We start from the raw sequence: 24,315 nt of genomic DNA, 5'->3' as shown, positions 1-24,315 counted from the left end.
AAACCTTAAGAACAAAATGTTTAAAACACAAAGTAGTTTCTTTTTCCTAGTCATTTTTATTTAATTCTGTATTTAGCAGAACAAGGAACAACACACAATTAAATATTGACTCCATTGCATAATTAACCATACAGCTTGAGAAGCTATACTTAAAGTTTTATCAGCTTCAAAATGAAGAAAATATCATCTAATATTGCCTAGGGCTCCCCACTTCGCACCCCCACCCCCACCACTTCTAGCACTTGAGGTTACATACATAGACATATATACACACATTCATATATATATACATACATATATATATATATATGTACACACACATATCACTACAAAATTCTAAGAAAACAGTGAAATCTTTCTGTTGTCCTACTAATCTCAATAAAAATGTATGCAGAGGAGGAGACATACTGATATTCAGAATTCTACATTTTTTTTCAGTCTTTTATTTTTGTTTTATTTATTTATTTTTATTTAAATAACACGACAGCAGTGCAGAATTCTACATTCTTTATAGCATTACATTCTGGTCTCTCAAAGCTTCCTAGAAACCATCATCTAAGATATGGCCCCTTAAAGAACCAAGCTCTGCATTTTTATCCTTAGACTTTACAATGAACTGGCTACACATATCAATCATATTGGGAACCTAGGTAGAGCTTGAATGCAGATGAATGGTCCAAATCCTTCCTGCTAGAAATGACCCAGCCTTTACAGGCAGCTTCCCAAATCTTCTACTTATGATGAAACTAGGTTTTTTTTTGGTTTTTTTTTTTTAAACAAGAGAGTAAATAGACTAGTTCTGAGGTTATAAAATGTATGTGCCTATAAAGATTTTCATTTGTATTTTAAATTGAAGTAAAATTTCCATTTTCTTATTTTGAACTGTAAAGTGTTCATAAATTTGTATTCCTCTATCTATTCATAAAGAGGTCACCATTTAAAACTATAGAAGAGTTAACATCTCATACGAATGTGTCTGTGCTATGATCTGCTAATAAAAACTGTTGTAAAAAAAAATAGTCCTTTATTGGGTCTCATGAACACAGAAGGGAGAACAGTGAAGTAGAAGAAGGGGGTCCAGCAGGAGGGTAGAAGAGGGAGAAAAAGGAGGAAGTGTGGAATGAAAATGACCAAATTATGCTCTGTGCATGTATGTATAAATATATCACAGAGAATTCCACTTTCATTTATAATTATAGTGTACCAATGAAAAATGATAAGTAAATAGATGGAAAGCCAGTAGGGATCAGGGGAGGAAGAGGTTAAGGCAAAGAACTGGGGATTGAAAAGGAGAAATGATGTTATATGCATTTATAAATATATCAATATGGGCCCCACTATTATGGATAACTATAATGCACTTACACAAACATAAATAAAAATAAAAATTCATACCTTTTAAAACCTTATTTTATTTTGACATGAGTTGAGTTAGCCCCACAAACATTTTTTTAAGTTCATCTCTAACAATTTCATAGAAGCCAACTTTTATCTTTTACTGAAAAATTTTAAATCCTTCTAGCCCTGCATAATCTATCTCCTTCAAATTAAATGAAATAATTACATTATTATATAACTTTCTATGAAAAGATTTTTTTTCCCAATGTCTATTAATTTGACTTTGTTTCTCCCGGGGAAAATATTTATCTTATTCACTAATCCAATTTGAAGGGATTTCCCAACCAGAACAAAAACTGGTCCCATTATATTACTCACACAAAAAAATTTCCTTCAGAAGTAGCCTTGTCTTTAATTTTAGTATCTCAACCTCAGTATGATCACATCCTGAACTGAGCACATTCACAAAGGGGTTAAATGGCAAACAGGGCACCCTCCATTCTAGCCTGGTCTCCAATATTTATCCAGCTATTTTGATACTTAATTTCTCCCACCCTCAGTTGTCCCACCTGTAAGATGGAGATATTAATTATCTTATAAAGTTAAGAATGTAATATAGCTGAATGGTAATTATCTGTAAAATGATGAAAATCATTCATAAGAAAATAAATACAGAGCTGAGGAGGTAGCTCCGTGGTAGAGCTCTTGCCTAAGCATGCACAAGTCTCTGGATGTGATTTCCAGCATCACAAACCCCTCAAATCCAACATTATATCATACTATGAAATATTATTTGAGGAATATCATCATCTAGAATTAGAACTCTGGTTAATGAAACATGAGTGGTAATGACTCCCTCAATGCTAAATCTGTAACATGGATAAATATACCAGTTCTTAAGACATTCTGAGTGAAAATTATAAAACACAAATAACATGGTATAAGAAGAACTAACCTTGATTAATCAAAATGCTCAGAAATGACAGTTTCACTTTTGAGGAACAGCCTGTCTGTCATTAACTTCACCAGATATTTGTGTCAGAGGGTAAGTTCCTGATTTCAGTTTACTGCTTTGACATTTAATCCTTGCTTCTTGCATTTGAACAGAGAAATGGTATTTTTATTTCTTAATAGTTTTTCCTTGATGGTAATTAATCAAGGAATCTAAAAAATTATAATACTTGAAGGCTTACTAAATATTATAACACACTAAATATAGAGAATTTATAATTCCACTATTGGCTTCTTCAAAGGCCCTAAGATGAGGTGGTTCTATTTCACAATTAAACTTTCATTTCACTAACCATCTCTTCTGGCCACGAAATTATTATGCATAGTATCTCTTTTAAGACATCATCATATTGGTTTGTTTTTTTTTGTTTTTGTTTTAATTTTTTTTAAGTTGTCAATGGACCTTTATTTTATTTTTTTATATGTGGTGCTGAGAATCGAACCCAGTGCCTCACATGTGCTAGGCAAGCACTCTACAACTGAGCCACAACCCCAGCCCAATTATATTGTTTTTTTAAAGAATGGCATCTGAGGTTCCTAGTTTTGTTACCCCCTCCCAAGTATTACAATAGTTTCTCTTCTCCTGGTGAATTTAAAATTTGAGTGAAACTTACTTTCTTGTATTGCATTAAGAATCTCTGAAAAGTCCACATCACTCTTTGGGCCATCAGGTAGTATTTGCATATCCAGCTGGCAGCCTTGCAAATCCACACCTCCTTCTAGAGAAATGAAAGATATTCATGGAGTTTGCACTGGTTATCAGAGAGCCCAGCACTAGGGTCCCAAGGAGAAGCAATATCAAAATCCAAGATGAACAACTAGCTGGTTTGCCAATGATCCTCCATCTTGGACACATGAGTTGAAAAAAAAAAAAAAATGAAGAACATACACAATCCATTTGCTCTTTCTGGGACCAAAAATGTTCACTTGCATTTCTAATGCAAAAATACAGCAAATTTATTACAATGCAACATGCTGTATATTATATGGTTAATTTTATTTATAGCTGAAAAATATAATAAATTAGCCTCCACTGAAAGGTGTTTAACAATATTTTCAGATTCCGCATGGATGAAAAATGTCAACACAAACACTTTGTAATACTATTTTCTTCAAAACTGAACTAATACATTCTTAAGGAAAGGGTCAATATTCTTGATGTCACATAAAACAAGTATCATTTCCTCCCCTCACACTTGGACTTCTTCTGCATCATTTATTTTCAAACTAAGCCAGAATCCTTTTATTTATTCCATGAAACAGTTAAACCTCTTGCACTAGATCTGTGTGATGATTTTGGCATGTTCTAAAGAAAGATTTTTATTCTGCCTCACATACCTATGGAACATTCAAGGAAGTCAAAGTAACCAAGATACCAAAAAGTAGCATTATCATTAGCAATAATGCACCCTCTAACTGCTTCTTAATTAGTAAACACATCACCAAAGGGAAGAGTCTGAGGTTAAAGGGCAGTGCTAAAATAAAAACATATGATGAATAAAATGGGGCATGCCCTAGTTTTTAGTATTTTTGTAGAAATAATCCTATCATAAACTCAACAAGTATATTTAGTCTTACATAAAATTTTGGTTATTTTGCTAAGACTCAAGAATGTCTGCCTTATAGGGATGTTCATTCTAGGAGGGAAATGCCCACAGGTGACTTATTAAAATAGAAGGCAAGATTTAGGAAGGTGGAAATTATGCATGCTATAATCCTACCACTTTGAACAGTGCCCAGCACAAAGTAGGCCCTGGACAAATGAAAGATGGATGAATGAATGAGGCTCTGCAGGGCCGTGAAACTGATGTAACAGAGCTACAAGTAAAGCTACAGTCTCATATCTGAAGTCAGAGAGACCAGCATCCAGATTCTAATTAGGTAATGCTGAACCGCTCTAAATCTTAGTTTCCTCAACTAGAAAACAGGAAAGATAATTACAGCTTCACAGAATAGCCATGAGGATTAAAAGAAATTATGTTCAAAAAGCTCTTGGTTGTCACACAGTTGACAGTGAATGGGAGCTAGTACGATTATCACAATAACTTACTAAAGCAACACTGGCATGTATATAGAGAATATCTAGCTATTGAAGAATAAAGAAGAAGCCATAAGTCAGTTCCTTGGGACTCTGGGACGCATATCAGGATTATGAGGAACAGCAATTTAGCATTGCGAAAACAGAAGCGAACTTTTCAAATTCATACATAAAGTGTTTAATGTAAAGTCTGAAGTTTACCCGTGGGACAGACAAAGATGCCTTTCTGCAGGTCTACAATTAGAGTAGAATTTTTGTCATTTTTTTTTTTTTTTCGCCATGGTTTGCTATTTCAAATGGGTAGAGGAAGGTTTGCAAGGTTTCTTAATCTCTTCTCAGTCACCTTTATTTTGCTCAATAGCCAAAGACCTCCCAATGACAATAACAACAACAAAGTAACAAGAATATGAAGACTGTCCATCTACCACACTCTCTACTACGTACTTGAATACCACATTAGTCTTTAATCTTAAAAACGAGGTTCAGTGAAGTAGAATAATTTGTCCAAATTCCATAGACACTGAAGTATACAGATGCAGCACCTTCCTGCTCTTAGTTAATACTCAATACCACCCACAAACAAGCAGTCACAGATGCAGACTATTATAAATAAGAAACTGAATTACTAAATAAATCCAACAGAAGCCAATATAATAACCCATGTTCTAATGCTTCAGATAAAGACAAAAGCTAATATATAACCTAAAAATTAATGACTTCCTAATAGACTAATAAATAGAGACCAACTTTGTTTGTCCTAGTCAAGAGTTCATAAATTCATGGAGAAGTAGTTATGACTACTAAATAGTTAGAGTTTTTAATAACTAAAATTCCACAGTTTTAATAAATTTTTAAAGTTAGAGCACAATATAGACAAATAAAAAGTCAGAAAAGAAGCAACAGAAAGGAAGCCTGTAGGTCATTAAATTCTGTCTGTAAAGAAAATTTAATGATATAAAAATGAGGGAGGAAATATAAAGAAATGAAGAATATAGATATAAACAGACATTTCTAAGTATATGAAAAAGAATACCCATTTATATGACTAGAAAAAAAGGAGAAGAAGAAAAATCTTCAAACGGCTACATCTATCAGTTGTGAAATTATATGTAGATTTGGCCTTATTCTCTATATTTTCTATGTTTTTCACAATAAGTAGGAAACAAATAATTTTAAAGACATTAAAAAACTCAGACTGGAACAGGGCAGATGAATAATTATTTAGAATTCAGAATTCAAGACTTAAAACTAAGATTATAGGTATTAATATACAACTTAACATAAAAGATTTTCTAAATTAATACAATTCATAATATGTATAAATAGCTCCTAAATTGCAGGATGTAGCATTCTCTTCATGGTAAACATTACAATTATAGTTGGAACCCCTAAAGTATCTTTCTTCCTCTACTTTAGAAGAAATATAGAATACACTGTCATAAAATATGACAATCTGGAACTTTTGACAGTAAGTCATTCATTAAAGTCTAGCATGATAAAGTAGGGGGTTCTGCAAAACAAGACTTTCCTAATGAGAGAGTGATCAGTATAAAGGACATTTTCAAAGGAATCTTTAAAGACAATAATCTCCACCTTTAGCACACACTGCCCAAGTGGAAGAGACTTGGTGACTTCAGTAGAAAACGTTATATGTCTACTTGGCTCTTCTGACATTTATTGTTATTCATATAGTTTTGATAAGATATCTAAAAAGTTGAGAAACTCAGTTCTTCCCCATAGGCACAGAAATTTATGACTTTGGGTCAAAACACAAAACTATGAGGCATTAATCAAGATGGCGAAGAGGTCATGGTTTCAAACTGAAGACTCTTTTAAATTATAACACCACTGGGCCCCAATAGTTCACATGGAACTACATGTAATATCAGGGAAACTAAACAAAATTTACATTAAAGAGGGAAGCTAGAAAGAATCCTCAAAGATGTGAAGAACATACTAAATAATTTTTCAAAAAACAAAAATTTCTATAAAATCCATATGACCTCCAAGTTTGGCTGCAGCTTTTCTCACACTTGATGGACAATAGTGGTTATATTCAATTCTTCAGTGTGATTCTGTAGTAGGAGTAAAGTTAAAAATAGTTTCACTAAAAGTCACTTTGATAGTGGCATTTACATTTAATTAAAAGTCTTCAACCGGACAAACACTATTTTAAAAATTCATATTAGTTTTGTATCTAGCTTGGATTTTAGCTAGTGCTTATATATGAGAGGGGGGAAAATACTCCAAACCTGAGTTTATCGATTAGCAATATGTCAATGACACTCCCATCTCCTTTCTGTCTATAGAAATCTCTTTCTACTTTTAAGACCCACTTCAAATCCTCTGCTTCAGGAAGCATTTCTTGATCCTGATAAGTAAATGCAATTTTTTTCCATCCACTGAGCCCACATAGCTACTTACATTTTGTTTTTTTTTCCTACGATCTATGTTTTCCATAAAAAATAAGGTAGGTAAAGAACGTAGCACAGTATGCAGGAGACAGAGAAATGGGAGAGCTTCTTTCCTCCCATCTATATTTTCCCTCACTACTAGCACCTTCAACTAGACTATAGTACATTGCAGCCAGACTGCGTCCATCTTTCATCTCCTATAAAACTTAGAACAAGGCCTTGAACTTAATAGGTGATCGATTCATACTTTTTAAACTGCATTCAGTTTCATATTACTAGTAACATAATCAATAGAGGCTGAGAAAACATTCCAATTTTTTCTTAAAATCCAATATTTAAGGCATCTTGATAGGTATAATTATCAAAGACACATAATCATATATTTTTTCCTCTTTCTATAAAATCTTTTAAAATTTTATCAAATAATAAATAAAATCTCAAAGTATCAAATGGCTTATAATGAAAGCTATCCCTTTTGCAATTCCAGTCTTCTTCCTCCAGAGTGACCATTTTTAAGTTTCTGTTCGATATTTCCATGTGTGTATTTCATTGTTTCTTGATTTGTCAATTTTCTATAGTACTTATTTTTTCCTGCTATGACACATGACAATGTTACTTACATTATAGTAATTCTCCATTTGACATCTACTTGCCCAACAAATCACTGTTCTTAGTTATTCTACTAGTTTGCCTCAGTGTAATAACTTTAAATAAATTACTTAAAATTCCATTTCCTATCCAATCAAATATAGGCAGATCTTATATTTGCAAGTTAACACAAAGTGGTGGAGAAAGTAGATTTTGGCATTAAAAAGTGACCTGGATTTGAATCTGACTTTTCTATGACTTTGAACCATTATATAATGAGCTCAAAAAGTCTCATCTTTCTCATTTACAAAGTGGAGAGAATGACATTTTTTGGAGGCTCTAGTAAAATTTACAGACAGTATATGCAAATAATTTGGCCCATGGTGTTAGATCAGGCAGATTCAATTTTAAAAAAAATTTATGACATTTTTCTCTGCAAAATGAGGATCTATTCCAGTCTTAGGACCCAGGCACAGTGAAAAAAAAAATTGGTAAAAAAAAAAAAATCCTGTCACTTGAGACTCAGAATAGTTACTTAATATTAAAACAGAAATAAAGGGAATTCTGACAAGTCAAATCTTACCTTCCCATGTAACACAAAAGATGGGGAATACACAAAGTAGGCAAAAGGGGTCAAATGATATTCAGCAATTATTGCATAATAAACAATGCTGGATCTGAGCTGATGCCTATATCCTATTTATATTTCACAAATAGAAAATGGTAGTTCCTACCCTGAGAAGTAGGTTTAATGCAAATCCTCAAAGGCAACATTTTTTACAGGATAGGTAACAGTGCTATTTCCAAACATGAGCTAAATATCTAAAATAAATCTTCATATGCAATGTTTTTGGACTTAATAGACTGCAAAGATACCATATTTTAAATCGGGAGCTTTGTTTTGAACTCCCCATAGGTGAATTCAGTATTGCTATGACAGTGTGAAGATGGAGAACTATTAAGAAGGCAGGGAGGGACATTTTATCTTTACAGCCCTTCTCTGCATCAGTCAATGCTCAAGAAAAATCTCAAAAAAAGAAAAAGAAAGAAAAGAAATTAACACAATTCTTCTGGAGGATCTGAATTTTTTTTTTGGAAATTCTAGATTTATCTGTGGGATAGTCCTCCAGTTCTGGAAAGACTTTCCATCCTTCTGTTTCTTTAGCCTCATTGATAATATCCAACAAAATTTATTCAGCACGCCATAAGCTAGAAAGGCTTCACAATAAAGCAGGTATCATAAGAGCTATTGTAAAAGACACATAAGCCATGCTCTTTTACATTATTAGTGTTGTGTAACTATAAATCTAGTGAGGTTGAAAGTTCACTCCTTTACAGAAGAAAGCTTGGTTTGTGTTAGTAGGAATAAACAGATTGATTCACCCACATTCATCACTAAAAGGCCAAAGTTCTTCCTTCAGATGATTAACACTGAGTGGTCTTAATAACCCAATTACACTGGATCCTGACTGGAGTGCCACATTTGGCTAATAGCTGGGAGATGTTTCTCAAGTCTAAAATGGAAATGATTCTACTGCTGAAAGTCACCCAACAACGGCTGACCTTCAACAAAATTGCTTCCATGTTTCCCAGGATTGGCAAAATCATGATCTCTAGGTTATAATATACCCTGCACTAAAAGCTTCAAATAGCAGGAATGACTTGAGAGTCCCTGAAGGCTGGGAATCCTTGGTGTCTTCCAATCTCTTGGATGCTAAGGTCTGTTGCTAGGATGACAAGGACTCTTGTAGGCGAGAGGAAGAGAGAAACTCAGGATTAGGAGAAGTTACAGGAAAGTCTGAAATCTTCAGCTTCACTCTAATGTTTACTCTCTTGATGCATAAGACTGGATACACAGAAGGAGTTGAAATGAGTGTTCAACATGCATCATGATAAGCCTCATGAAAGCTGGGACTCTGCTCACCTTGTGCCTCGGCTGCTCAGCTCCCAGTTAACTAAGCAGAGTAGAAGCTCACTATCAATCAACTGTCTACCATGGCGAAAGGCTCATGCTTTTAAATCTTAACTCCCTACTTGTTATAACTGTATGATCTGAGCTAAACATTTAAATCTCCCCAAGCTTATTAAGTGTAAACTATTTGAAAGAGTCTTGGGTAAAATAAGTAATTTTAAATTTTACAAATAAATTTCTCTTCCCAGAAATTAATCATTTGATTTTCTTCGTGGCTGCCTTTTGTATGACTTTCCCTCATTCACTTTATGTGATTCACTAATTCTCATTCAAATACTTGTGAAAAGATCCTCTGGAAAATTCTGTCTAAATGCATCACATAGGTCAAGAGAATGTGCATGTGTCCCTTGGCAAAAGAAAAAGAAAATGCAAATAAGTGAAGAATTTTGGTATGTATTTTTAGAAAACACAATTTTATTACTCAGCAAATGATAGCAAGGAGCACTGATAACCAAGGCCTGCACTTGGCTAGGCCCAAAATAGCTTTTTTTCCTATGCACACCCTTATTTACTCAACTCAAATCACACATTGAAAAGAACTCCACTTAAAGAGGAAGAGATCCAAATGAAGTGTGATTTCTGTTATTTCTAAACCACAGCACTGTTTTGAAAGGCACCACCTTCACCTTCAACACAATGAGAAACAAAAGAGAAGTCTAAAGCAGCCCTTGTGGATCTTCTTTCCTACAATTTCAAAGTCATGAAAGACTTTCTCTGCCACCCATAACAAAAATCCATCTCACAAACTGGGAAACAGAGAATTCTGTCTCAGCTTCAGAGCTATTCAGTAGAGTATCCAGATTCCTTAGGTTCAGTAAACAAGCCTCAGTCTGTTTTCAATAATATCTATTTGCAGAAAGGGGGGAGAGAAAACAACAAAGTTTCACACTCAACTAATTCTCATTTTTAAGAAATCAAAGTTGGCACTGTGGGGGGAAAAGGCCCATAAGAAATTTAAAAATACAGGTTCTAGAGGGGAGTCCATCAATTACTAAATTTGCACTTTGGGACAAGTAATTTCATTTTCTAAACCACAAAAGAATAAGGGTGATTGCACTCTACAGACTGCTGTAAGAACTAAATGAAATGTAAGAGAAACATTTGTGGATGCTCTTTGGAAAATAGAATATCATCTCAATGTAAGATGCTGGTATCATAAGTATCCTTCCAAAAATTTGCCATACATTTGCCTTTTCCTTATTTTTCTTTCCTATATAAGAAGTATCTTGAAAGGTACTTACTGAGTTCAATTTATTCCCTAATTTGAGACCAAATCTTGACTTTGGTTCCAGAAAGTAATCTTCAAAACTCAGGGAAATAGGAATAAATTTTATAATACCAGAACCAGAAAAAAAGGAGAATGAAAAATTAAAAGCCCAGTGCTAACTAGAAAAAGCAGAAAAGCTACAAAGTGGAATGTTACTTATATAGAAAAAAAATAAGAAGAATGTATTCAAATGACTGCATTTGTGTTCAAAAGAATCTAACTGGACCTTTTTTCAGTTGGTTTTCTTATGCTAAGGTTTGAACTATTGCAGAGTTTTAAAATTAAATTTTCCAAGGCTTTGTTATGCTAACTTGCTAGAAATATTGCTCCCAAGTTGTTTGAAGGAGAAGATAACAGCACATTGAATGAGAGAATTAGGCCACCTGAGTGGGAGTCTTGCCTCCAGGACTTACTGACTGTATGACCTTGAACTAGACTTACTCTTCTCTGGGCCTTACTTTCCCCATCTCTAAAATAAGGACAATAAAATGAAGATATAATGGGAATTAAATAAGAAAATGAATACAAAGAACTTGTGTTTTTTGAGATAGAGAATATAGTGGTGTGTTTAATAAATTGTAGCTATAATTTTATTCTTGTCAAACTATGCATTTAATGCTAGGTATTCAGACAGCACATTACTTGTTCTAGTTCATTGGAAAAACAAAATCCTAAAGTTTCTTTCCTATAAAATCTGTAAGTTTCAGCATTTAAATACCATATTTATATAAGGGAGAAATAATCATACACAAAAGGGGAAAGGACCACTCAAGTTTATAAAAATACTTGTGTTAGAAATCGTTTGGGGAAGTAATGAAACATATCAGCAAAAGGTATTTTACAAACTCTAGAAGAGAACAAAGAACATTTTCGGTGACTAATGAAACTTCTCCAGAACTATATAATGGGCCTAACTGATAAAGAAAAAGTAACAGTAGAAATATTTCAGAAAGCTTCCAATTCTATTCTATAACATTAAGTTGGGAAAAAATTGATCTACCCATTAAACTTTACAGCTTTAAACTAAAAAAAAACTGAAGTCAATGCATCAGTTCACTCTTCTCTTGAACCCTGAATTATAGACCCACATCTAGTATTATTTTATTCTTTATTAGTGACCTATAAGTGAAATAGAAATAATATTCATTAATTTTTGACTGACTAAAGGATACAGACAATACAAAAATCAATAAGCAAGAGAAGCATCTGAAACAATCCAAAGAAGAAAGAAACCATACAACATAGAAGCAAATGGCTCCTTTGTCGATGCAGCATAATGAGACCCCATCTTATGGGTTCTGGCGCAGGCTCACGGTGGAGCTGCTCTACGGTGTGGTGACTAAGCAGGAAATGATTCCGGGACATGTACACTTTAAGACTTCTGAATTTTGCTTATCATGATGGGGACACAAAAATGATCACTGCCATTTACTACTAAGCACCTACTAAGCACCAGCATCATGGTGGGTATTTGACAGAAATGAAGTTATTTAGTTGTCACAAAAAGGCTTTAAAAGGCTTGCAAGACATAATGCATAAAAACATAGGATGTCCCAGCTAAACTGGAATTTCAAATAAACAATATAATTTCTTATTATAAGTATGTTCTTATAATAAGTATGTGCAATTTGGGGGACACACACTCAAAAAGTACTTGTTTATCTAAAATTTAAATTCACTGGGAGCCCTGTATTTAATCTGGCAACACTTAATACTGTGAGATAGGTATTAACATTCTTTACTGATCAGGAAACTGAGATTTAGAGAAATTAAGTAATTTGTCCAGGGCCATATGGCTATCAGGTGACATATCTGGGTCTTAAACCTGACAGCAAAGCTTGCATTCATAACCAGTGTAGTGCACAGTCTTATTATGCTCCTTCCTACATCTGGGTGGTCATCTCCCTTTCTTCCTGTTGACAGTCCACAGTCAGAATGCTCCTGCATCTTTCTTTAAATCTATATTCTAGCCCTTAACACCATTTGACTTCTATCAAAATAGGTTAAGTGCATGTTCCATAGTGGGTATTTTCCCACATTCTTTCCTAATGTCACTTCTGTTTCCTTTGGGGAATATGCCTCTCCCTCCCTACCTCACGGTGTATAAACCATTTGGAAAGAGACATTAAGGGGTCCTAACCTTCCATTCTGAAGGCTGAAAGGAGAGGTCTCCTCCTGTACTAACCTTTGTCTCATCACCTTCAATCCAACCAAAGGAAAGGTCCACGGCCAACAGGACCGTCTCTTTCAAAGCTTGAAAACATGGGCCAAGTGATGGAAAGAGTTCATTTACTCCAGCTAATCAGATAACTCATTTTTTGGCTTTGGTTCCTTTTTTAAAGCTAGTTTCCTAAGTTTTCCTCATTCTCCAAATTTAAATTCCTTCTTTGCTTGAATTAAATAATTGGTTTGGTTTTTGTTTTTATAACAAAGAACCTTGACCGTCTCTTAAACATGACTCTGAGCTCCCTGAGTTTGGTACCATTCCAGTTCTAAGGAAGGTGTCTTTCAAATAAGTATTTGTTAGTACAAAGTAGGCATTCAGAAATGTTTGTAAATTTCAGGAGGCGGGGCAGAGACAAAGGAAGTGAAATCATCCAGGATGATGACATGAAGAGTCTACAGCAGTCGTGGGCTCTTTCTTTTGGCCCTAAGCTACCATTCCGAGTGGGCTTTTAGACAGTGCTTTGGGAACTGAAATCATTAACTTTGTGAAGAGTAGATGGATGACTTAAAAGGCCTCAAGATGACTAACACACCTGTGTACTTCTAAAATCTATGACTCACTATATAAGTGAGAAACTCAGTTTGAGAGCTCTTTTATAATCTTCCACCAAGAACTATGATGCATTAGTGCAAATATACTAAGAAAAAAGAGGATGGAACTGAAATCACATGCTACCTTGCCAGAATAAAATGATCTTTAAATATACTTTTTAAAAAATGGTTTCTAATTGTAATTTTTAAATGTAATTTTTCTTAAATATTATTCTGTACTAAAGGGTTGGCTTTACTTATATTTTCAACCAACAGTCAATGTATGTAGGTTTTAGTAACCTGCGACACCATGATAAATAGATAAATGTAGTGATGTGTTCTTAAAGTAAGGGCAAAGAACTTAAGACTTGTTAAATTATCCCATGTTGATATTACACCATTAGGGAGTATCTAAATAACATTTCTTCCATTTTTATTATACTAATAGAAAAGATTGTCAATTAAAGGAAAGAACAGACTGATTCTACTCTGTCAGGGTCAGCTTATAACAGAATATTCCATTCAAGTCCAAGCACTGTATTTTCAAAGTCTAATGAAATAAGACTGTTTCCAGGAGCAGAATGGGTAAGATGGTGAAGAATTTGAATATCATGTCATTTAACAACGCAGTAAAGAAACCAGGAAATGTTTCAGTTGGAAAATAATTCAGGATGAGTTTTTAAACAGCTGAAGGACTACATGAAAGTAAAATTAGGTTTAGTCTGTATGATTTCAGAGTGCAAACCCATATCTGGCAGGTAGAATAGATTTTGACAAGAAACAAATAATCATTTATTAAGAACCTACTCTGAACAGTGCATGGGGTTAGTTAGGAGTGATAGAGGATACAAAGATTAATCCAGTATAATTTCTGCCTTCCAGAAGTGTGACACTCTAAATCAGGTGAACTTTTATCAGGCTTCCAAGTTCTGTGGAAGCATGGTGAAGTGAGACATCAATTACAACCAGTGAGCTCTTAAAAGATCTCTTGGAGGAAGAGAAATTTGAATGACATATTAAGCAATGAAAGAGCTAGAGATTTATTGGGGAAGAGCACTCTAAAATAAAAGTGCTCAAGAAATGGCTGAGAAATGAAGGAGCAAAAGCCTAATAGAGAAATTGTGAAAAGTGATGGAAAAGTGGGTAATGGGAATATCAAAGGAGAAAAGTTCAGAAAAGTAGGGAGAGGTTAAATTATAGAGGACTTGAAAAATGGGTTCCCAAGGCAGCACTTTCTTCTGGATAACCCTAAAGATTTGTAAAAGGAGAGCTAAGGTTAATCATCTTCTCCAGGATGGGACTTTGAGGTGGTTTGGAAAAATTAAATGGAGAGAGCCAGCAAAGGCAGTAAGATAACACCCAAACTCTTCTACTAAGCCCTCCAGAATTCTTGTCTATCATCAACCTCTTCTCAGATTGCTCCCTTCATCTGGATCTGATAAAAACCTAGATTTTCCTAGAGGCCACTATGACCCAGTGGTTCTTTCTTTCTATTTTTTTTCCCCACAGACCTGGCACCAGTTGGATTAGAAGGAGGAGCAGGTATCTTCCTTGAGTCTCAAGGCTACCTTTGACCATGATCCTTCCCTTTTCCCTAAACACCCCCAGCCTTGAATCTTACATTGTTTTATTGTGTCGCCTTCTATTCTTCATCTCTGCACTCACCAGCTAACTCCCAGGTTACATTCTCTTATTCCTTGATGCAGTTAACCTGGCTCATCATTCTTCCCAAAACTACCTGACCAATTCCTGACCATTTCAATTTAAAACTATCCCTCAGTAACCATGGTAGATTGGTTCTAAGATCCTCCACTGATGACAAATCCTGCAGATGCCCAAGTCCCTTACATACACCCTTGCATTTAACCTCCACACAGCCTCCAGTATAATTTAAATCATCTCTATATTACTTATATCACCTAATGTGATGCAAGTGATATTGTTTTGAGAAAAATCACAAATCACAAGAAAAATGTCTGTACACATTCAATACAGAAACTATTTTTTTTCCGAATATTTTTGATACACATTGGGTTGAATCCACAAATGCAGAATAGAATCCATGGATAAGAAGGGTTGACAGCATGTATAAACGATCTTTCCCATACTCTTGCCTCTCAGTCTCAATAACTTTACCCCATGCCCTAGTACAGTCTCTTACTTTAAACTCTGGTCTAAACCTTGTCTTTCCCAGAAACACTACCCACCTCTGCAATATCAGTGCTATTTGACTCACTGATTGACCATCTATCTATTCTTACTTTTCCAGCTCTTTCTTTCATTACCCTAACTTGAACACCCTTTGGGCCCCTCTAAGACCTCCATCCAACTGATCCTACCAACTTTTCAGCATTCTTCTCTTCCTTCATGTCTTTACTTCCCTCTTCCTCAGGCTTAAGTCATATAATCAATCACTGTGGTCACTCCCTTCCGTTCATGTTTGATTTCATCTCTGGCTTCATTCTCATTCGCAGTGGTGATCTTCCTTGCGACCATATTAAAGATAAAACTTACACAATGGGAAAAAATTTTCTCATACCCCCATCATACCTGCCAAAACCCATCTATTCCATCTTCCCACCTGTTAGCTACTATCATCAAAGATGCTATCTATGACCTTACTGTGCATAATTCCCATCCTGCCATGGACGCCGCCTCACAAATTCTCACCTCTCTTTAATATCATACATTCTCTACTGGAGGTTTGCTATTTTGAAAAGAAACTCTATCTGCCTCACTTTTGCTCCCTAGTAGCTTCCTTGTTCCTTTACTGTCCTTCATAGAAAAAAAAATGTTGTCTATATCCACAGCATCTATTTGTTGCCTTCATTCTCTCTTAAACCCACTTCAATCATGGCTTCATCTCCACCACGTCACCAAAACTGCTCTTATCCAAATCACCATTAACTTTCACTTTACTAAAATCAATGGCCAATTCTCAGTCCTCAACTTAACTTGACTTTCAGCTTGTAGCCTAGAAAATCACTCTTCTCTCTTGTATAAGCTTTTTTAGCTTCTAGGACATGACGTTTCTAATCATTATTGCTGCATTTTGCTTGGCCTTCCTTACTGGTGGTTTATATCCTCTATGACCATTTATTACTGTGTTAGAGTACCCCAGGTCTTAGTCCTTTATCCTTTACCCTTTCTGTCTATACACTTATCTCTCAGTATTCATAGGGGATTGGTTCCTGGACACCCCATGGGTGTCAAAAATCCATGATATTCAAGTCCATTATATAAAATGGTATAGTATTGCATGTAACCAGTCCCATCCTCCTGTATATTTTAAATCATCCTATAATACTTTCTATAAGGTCCTTGCTTAGCATTTGGACAGCCATCTTAAGTGACAGCTGCCATTTTAAGAAAAATTATGCTTTCCCACCCAAGGGTGTTTTTGAGAAAGGCTCACCACTCCCTCATACCAACCCAACCTTTCACTGCCCCCTGCACAGATCTAATCCCTGAGCCTGCCCCATAAAAGTCCCAAATCCCAAGCCTGTTTTGCCTCTCTACATCTATGGAGAAATGTGCCTTTATTTGTCAGCTCTGACAAATAAATTCTCATGTATATCTCTGCCTGGTCTCTGTCTTTCATTTCTTGCTCGCCTATCTCTCAGTTTTTCACATCCCTTTCACTTGCAATACCTAATAAGATGTACATGCTTTATGTATTGTTCAGAGAATAATGATAAGAGAAAAAGTCTGTTCATGTTCTGCATATATAAAAGTATTTTCCAAATAATTTTGATATGCACTTGATTAAATACAGAGATGCAAAACTTACCAAAATGAGGGACCAATTGTATTTCTTCATTTAGTCATCTCTTTCTATACAATGACTTTGAATGTCATGTATATGACACAGCTGTCAATTTTAAATCTCCTTTGTAGATTAATCTCTCAACTCCAGACATGTTTATCCTCCCACCCACTGATCTTGCCACTTCTTGAACAAAATATCCATGATCCAAATTCTGATCTCAGCCTTACCTTTGCCCTCAAACCAGACAAATATTCTTCCCCTGCAGCCTTCCTAATCTCAGATAATAGCAAGCCAATTTATTCATACCAAAAACTTTTTGAGTCATCATTAACCCTTTTTTTCCCTTACCCCACTTATAATCTATTGGAGAATTATGTTGATCCAATTTTTAAATATATCCAGAATTTAAATTATCACCATCATATCTTCTACTCTAAGTCAGAACTACTATCATCTCTCAACTAGATGATTTTGGAGGTTTCCTATTTGACCTTCCTCTTTTTGTCCTCTCCCCACAACCCCATAGTGTATCCTCAAACAACTGAAGTGATTTCATTAAAATATTTCAGGTCATAAGACTCTTATTCTCAAAACCTTCTAACATCTCCCATTTTAAACATTTCCCACTGTAAGTTTAAAGTACTTACAATGGCCTGCTACATCTGGTCCCTATGACTTCATTGAGCAGAGTTTTTCCTCCTTGATGACTACATTCTAGGTTCATTGATCTCCATATGCTTCTTCAAACTGGCAGATTGACTCCTACCCTAGGGAATTCAGTTGCCCAAACATCATGGTCCTCAGCCACTTCTATTCTTTGTACATCTCCACAATGTGACCTACCCTGCCCACCTGATAAAATTATAACATGCCCACTCTCCACTACCAGATTCCTCTACTTATTCTTTAATCCATAATGCCCTCATCATAAACACTACATATTTATTATGTTATATATAGTTAATATGTAACTATATACAGTAATTACAACTAAAGGATAGTTGTATACAACTATAATATTGATTATATATTGTATAGTTTATCTATTTATTATGTTGATTTATTCTTTCTCCCATCTAGTAAGTGATCTCTCCTAGGGCAGGAATTTTTGTCTGTTCTCTGATGTATCTCAAGTACTCATTAAAAGGCAGGCAGGCAGAGCAATTAAAAAGCTATCGTAAGCTCTAAAAAACCGCTGATGGAGTTCCGTTTGGTTCTACCCTATAAATATTTATTGGGAGTACAAAGATGAACAATCCAAACTGGCCTTGAAGACCTTGCAGAAGACAGACAGGTAGTATTAAAAATGAGAAAAGATAATGGAGCAAAACCAGGGAATCCTAGAAAGAGCGGCATGAGCAGAGGTTGGGAGGCATAAAACCCCACCACATATTTAAAGAACTGAAAGCCCATCAATATGAACAGATGTGATGGTCTGTCTGATGTGCTTCCGTGGCATGGCTAGAATCCCCCATTCCCTAACTAGTTATAGTTTAGGGAGGATTGATCCAATCTGTTGAAAGGCCTTAAACACAGAACTAAGGCCTCCCTGAAGGGGTTCCACCTGAGGACAGCAGCTGTCTCTGTGCATGAGCGTTACAGCCCGCCCTTCCAGATGGCCTGCCCTACAGAAGTCAAACGTGCCTGCTCAGTCCCAATATGACAAAAGCCAATTTCCTACAATCAGTCTCTAGTACACCACTTATGTTTTTCCAGTTGAATCCTAATAGATACAACAGGGTAATAAAATTTAAGGCAGAATCAGGTGCAAAATTGAAGGATGAAAAGTGCATTTCCTTTTAACATGCTAAGCCACTTGGATTTGACCCTACCAACAATAGGACAAGCAAGGTGCATACAACGATCAGGGAGAGAGATGACACTTTTAGGATTTGCTATAGAGGATGAACTGGGACAGGAGGCAAGAGGAAGAGAGAGATACTAGACATTGGGAAAACAGCAAAGCGACACGTGGGAGAAGAGGAGAAGTCAAAAGTCTGTTACAAAGCATAGGGAACAGTGTTCTGGGAAGAAGTATGTGGTCCAACCAGGTCTACAGCATCAGAAGGGTGTGGCAAGCATCTACCACTTGTGATAAAAGGAGGTCACTAAGGGCCTCAAGAATGGCCACAGTGGAGAGGAAGAACTGGAAACTAGATTGGATTGGCTGAAGGGTGACTGGAAAGTAGATTATTCTGCCCAAAGTTTTGTTTATAAGGGAGGAGGGGAAAGTGGCAGAAGAGAAAAAAGGACACAGTGTCAAATGAAGATGCTTAGATTGGGTCACCACCTGCTAGGACATTACAGAAAATAATTAAGATTGGGTGAGTTATTCTGAATGATACCTAAATTCCCTTGTAATTCAACATGCCCACAATATCACCTTCCAGGAACATTACCTTTTAAATGATGTTTCTTCATCATCCAAAACAATGGCTAGCCTACTCAATAAGTATTTGTTGAATGAATGAATGAATGAATGAATATTTAAATGAGCTTCTCCCCCAAACAAACACATACAACCTTTTAGTTGGAATCACGTGCTTTAATGTAGAATTGTTTTTAACATTTTTAAGAGACGACAAGTGCATCCCAGAGGCCATGAAACCTAATAGAATGACTCTAGTCTTCTCCCCTGACCTCAGGAGGATGTAGCAAGACAATCCAGATAACTTGGGATTCTAAGTGGGTACTTTTAGATTGAATTTTTTTTTCTGAGCTATTTTAGAGTAAATTATCAGGAAAAGGGCCAAATCTCTATTTTAGTATACAAGTTTTTATAAACTGAGCAGGAGTTTATCTGTCTGATTTTCATTTAGATTCTACCACTGTAGGTGAATGAATTCTTAACCTCTTCTGATATATCCTTCTCCTGTTATTGGTCTTGGTGGCAATTTACCACTGTCTGAAGTGAAGAGAGAGAGAGAGAGTATGAAACAAGACTTCTGGGAAAAAAAATAAGCTTAATTGGACGTATAGCATAATGAATGTAATGAAGGCTGTGTCAGGTTGCTATAAAAATGGGTCCCTGTTGAACTTCCCCATGCATTACCTGCATGGAAAACTTTGGTTTTTCCATTAGTGATTCCAGAAGAGCTTGCCTCCATTTTTATTGACCTTCTGCCTGGTGGGAGTGAGGAATGCCTGACCACGGGCAGGCGACGACGTGACCCTGGACGGCTTGCCACACTTCGCCGTTGATGGATTTGCAAACGCTTTTCAGCCCCATGAATAGATAAACTTAAACCTGGAACAAGAAATAGCACCATTAGACTAAAGAAGTCAGTTCCGAATGACTAAAATGTCAGGTTATGTTCTTGTGTGAATACCAGAGAGCATAAGCCAGTATGTTTCAAATTCCTAAGAAATGCTAGTGATACTAGAATTGTAATATCAGTAGATTTTCATATAACATTATTTACTAAACATTGCTTCATTCAAAAATGGATGTCCTTAGTAATCACAGCAAGACTTTTAGGAATGTATGTTCAATAAAATCAAACAGTAAACTTTTATCAAAATTATTTTCAAAGTCCTAGGAAAATATGCACATATTTGGCATGCTGTTGTCAGGGGCTATGGGGCTTAGGAACTGTTTCTGAAGTGACTGGAATTTCAGTACAAGTCAAGGAACATTCTCTATGGAATGCACGGATAGTCAGAGTCATCAACATTTACACCTCCGATAATCTAGAATTATGTGAATTTTTAGAAATATTTTATTCAAGAGAATTTCAGACAGACCGAAAGTAAAATAATAGTATTATGAAACCCATGCACCTATCCCCTGCAACAAATACCAAGACTTTTCCATTTTTGCTCCATCTATCCCTCTCCCTTTGTTGTTGGTCTGCTTTTTCATTGTTGGAGTAGTCTAAAGCCAATATTAGATATCATGTCAATCTCATCAAAAGCATATATTGATCATATTGACTTACATCAATTTCATCAAAGTGGATTATATCCACTGATATATATCAACTGGTCAAAAAAGTTCTGAGCTCAAAAGATATATTTTTTAAAATGCTCACTGATTGCCATTGGTGTTTGCTAAAATACCAATTCACTTCTCAGAAAATCAATAAAAGGGAAAAAGTAAGCATGTATCCTGCCTTCCCTTTACCCACAATATTTCAAAAGACACAAAGAGTTGCTGAAAGAAAGTTATTCACTATAGAAAATTTCCTGTTAATAAATGCTGATGGGAAAGAAAATTATAAAATCATTTTAGAATCCCCAGTAAAATATGAAAGGTGACAGGATTTATCCAAAGAAACTCTGTGAGGACAGAACTAGAATTCAAACTCATAGATGGCAGAATCTAACTCTGTTGAGAGTATTAGTCTTATAATGCCATCAAGGCAGTGGGACTTATCAGGAATCATGTTATCTGACAGAGGAAAGCTAAGCTTCACCAAATTGCAGAATTTTTTATTAGAATCTTTTGAGCCGGGCTGGGTGCAGCACAACTGTATCCCAGTGGCTCGGGAAGCTAAGACAGGAGGATCTCGAGTTCAAAGCCAGCCTCAGTAAGGGCGAGGCACTAAGCAACTCAGTGAGACCCTATCTCTAAATAAAATACAAAATAGGACTGGGGATGTGGCTCAGTGGTTGAGTACCCCTGCGTTCAATCCTCAGTACCCATCCCAAAAAGAATCTTTTGAAATATGAAAGTATAAATTTAGAGTTGGAAGTTATTTTAGTATTTAGAGTTGATGCCTTTTACAGATAAGGAGACTGAGGCCTGGTAAGAGAAAACAATACATTTATAGATTATTAGTACTTGGAGGCCACTGTGAGAAGTCTACTAAAATCCCAGTAATAGAGGTAATAATAAACCTGCACTCACAGATAAACTGCAAAACTATCAATCATTGGTCATGCCAAAGATATGAAGAGTCACTTTAAATTCTCCCGCCCCCTGGGGTCAATTTATAAGTTCTAATGAACCTTAAGAAAGGAAAATTCAAATTAGAATAGGGTTGGCTAGCAAAGGAAACATTAAAACAGTGCAATAGAGACAAATATGTGCAGTGCCGGTCCAAAAAGCAGTCTTGAACTTTAAGAATTCGAATTGCACAGCCAGTCAGCCCTAATGTATGATGCTACTCTTCTTTATCACTAACTGTCCTCATTCTGACAGAGTCTGCCAGACGACATACGGAATGGGACTTGGCTCCTCGTACAGGAAGAAAGTAATCACACCAGCATCACTGCCTACCAGCAGGCAGGGTTCTCAGTGTGAGCTAACCAACTGCTGTCCTGGGCTTTTTCACATTTACCTCCTCATGAATTGCTTACTGGGAGTCGGTCCCCAAGATCTGGTTGCTAAGCCCATGATGCTGTGAGCTTGAGCCTCAGTTTTGGAAGACTCAACCAGGTTGGGAGACGGTCTGGCAGGCTTTCTCACCAATGCCCAGACTGTGTGGACCTTCTAAACCTAAATGTCTCTCTCTGTGGGTATGACTGAGACCTCAGTATCAACCTGGTTTTCTTCCACTCTTTACCCTGCTCCACGACACATTTATTATTATTTCCACATTTCCACTTATGTGCAGCCTGAACATCTGTAAATACATCAAGACTCCAGAATAATCCAGATGAACTCACATGTGACAGATGAAGGGAATGGAAGAGACATTTGAAATCAACATCAGATGATACACACAGTCTCAGCCTGCAACTATGAAATAAACCACTGTCCCCAAAATGCTGCTTCTTGACCCACTTGTGGAAGATTGGAATGGGATCATGACTCAGTCTGGCACTTCTAAACTCTTGGGTAACTCCCTTCAAGGAAGCACAAAATGACATCAGACAATAAATATTACACCATGGAAATAAACGACATAGCTACTTAGAAATGTTGAATCCTATGTTAGAAAATATAATAATGTGTTTTATGGGGGAAATGTCAAAAATAAAGAACAGTTAATGAATATCACCTGAAGAGGCTGGATATGAGGAAAGTGGGTCTGTTACACAGGAATTTGGGAAGAACCCCTAATGCCTGAGAAAACCCATTCCATTCTCTAAGAATCAAGAGTCCTCAGAGGTGCAGACAAAGGGCCTGGCCCATCAGAGTTTTCCTCCTATGGGAGCTAAGTCCAGGGGAGACAGAGAGATGTATAAATGAATAGATAGTACACCAGAGACATCTGAGGAGGTTAAGATTTGTAGAAGATTCAGAAGTCACATGTCTAGAAATGAATTGTTAGCCAATAAATGGCACCATCCAATTTGTTCTTAATTACTTCAGGAAAAAAAAATGTTGACATTGCTTTTCTATTAAATGCCAGACACTGTGCTTAATATTGATCATCATCCCATCAATGTCTTATCACAACCATAAAAAAACAGAGCATTAATATCTGCATTTTACAAATGAGAAACCTGAGACTCAAGGGTTACTGGCCCAAGGTCCTACAGAGACTGATTCACTGGCATCTGAACCCTACACCATGTAATCTGACAAACTGAATACTAATACAGGGATAAATCGTTTAGGTCTGCAGTGGTTCTGGATAACTTGGAGAATTACTCAGGCAGGGAATAGAAGGTGCAGAATTCTGACACTCTGTTAGGGTTTAGATATCAAAAGCTCACGTGTGAGATAATGCCCGAAGGCTTAGAGGTGAACTGATGGGGTTGTAGAAGCCTAGTCAGTGAAGTAAGCCCCCGACAGGGATTACCTGAGTGGACACTGTAGGCTGGTGGGGGGTGGCTGGGGGAGGGGAGTCACTGGGGGTGTGCCTTTGGGGTATACATTTGAGGAGCTGAATTTAGTCTTTCTGCGTCTTGGTGCAATGTCCTCAGCCACTTTCCTCCAACACACTCTTCTGCCATGATGTTCTGCCTCACCTCAGGTCTTGAGGAATGGACTTGGCCATCAACAGACTGAGCCCATGAAACCATGAGCCCCCAAATAAATTTTTCCTCCTTAAAATTTTTCTTGTCATCATCCATGCCGAAATGTCTTCTTAGCTCTTGAATCAAAAACCTTCATCGTTACAAACCAGCTTGCACTGGCCCTTCCTTGAAGCCCTTCCAGTTCCTCTGCTATTCCAGGCAACATTCCAGGCTTTCATCTTGCCATTTTCTCTCATTATGCAACTACTCTGAACTCTTATTCACCTCCTGGTGTACACATGGCCCGTTGAT

The 24,315-nt window shown here is 36.3% G+C and overlaps 1 protein-coding gene across 1 annotated transcript in view; it reads right to left on the bottom strand.

Annotated features, from left to right (window-relative positions):
* Ano4 (anoctamin 4) overlaps positions 1–24,315 on the bottom strand; it is a 210,679-nt gene that overhangs the window by 169,302 nt on the left and 17,062 nt on the right. Inside the window, exons 2-3 of the mRNA XM_076855420.2 lie at positions 20,207–20,401; positions 2,964–3,068 (exon numbers count right to left, since the gene is read on the bottom strand). Of these exons, the coding sequence (XP_076711535.1) occupies positions 2,964–3,068; positions 20,207–20,401 (300 nt within the window). The remainder of the gene's footprint in view (positions 1–2,963; positions 3,069–20,206; positions 20,402–24,315) is intronic.

This window comes from Callospermophilus lateralis, chromosome 4 (assembly GCF_048772815.1).
Source record: "Callospermophilus lateralis isolate mCalLat2 chromosome 4, mCalLat2.hap1, whole genome shotgun sequence".
NCBI classification, from domain to species: Eukaryota; Metazoa; Chordata; class Mammalia; order Rodentia; family Sciuridae; genus Callospermophilus; species Callospermophilus lateralis.
The sequence above is the reverse complement of the archived record's forward strand: the minus strand, read 5'-3'. Positions and strand labels throughout refer to the sequence as shown.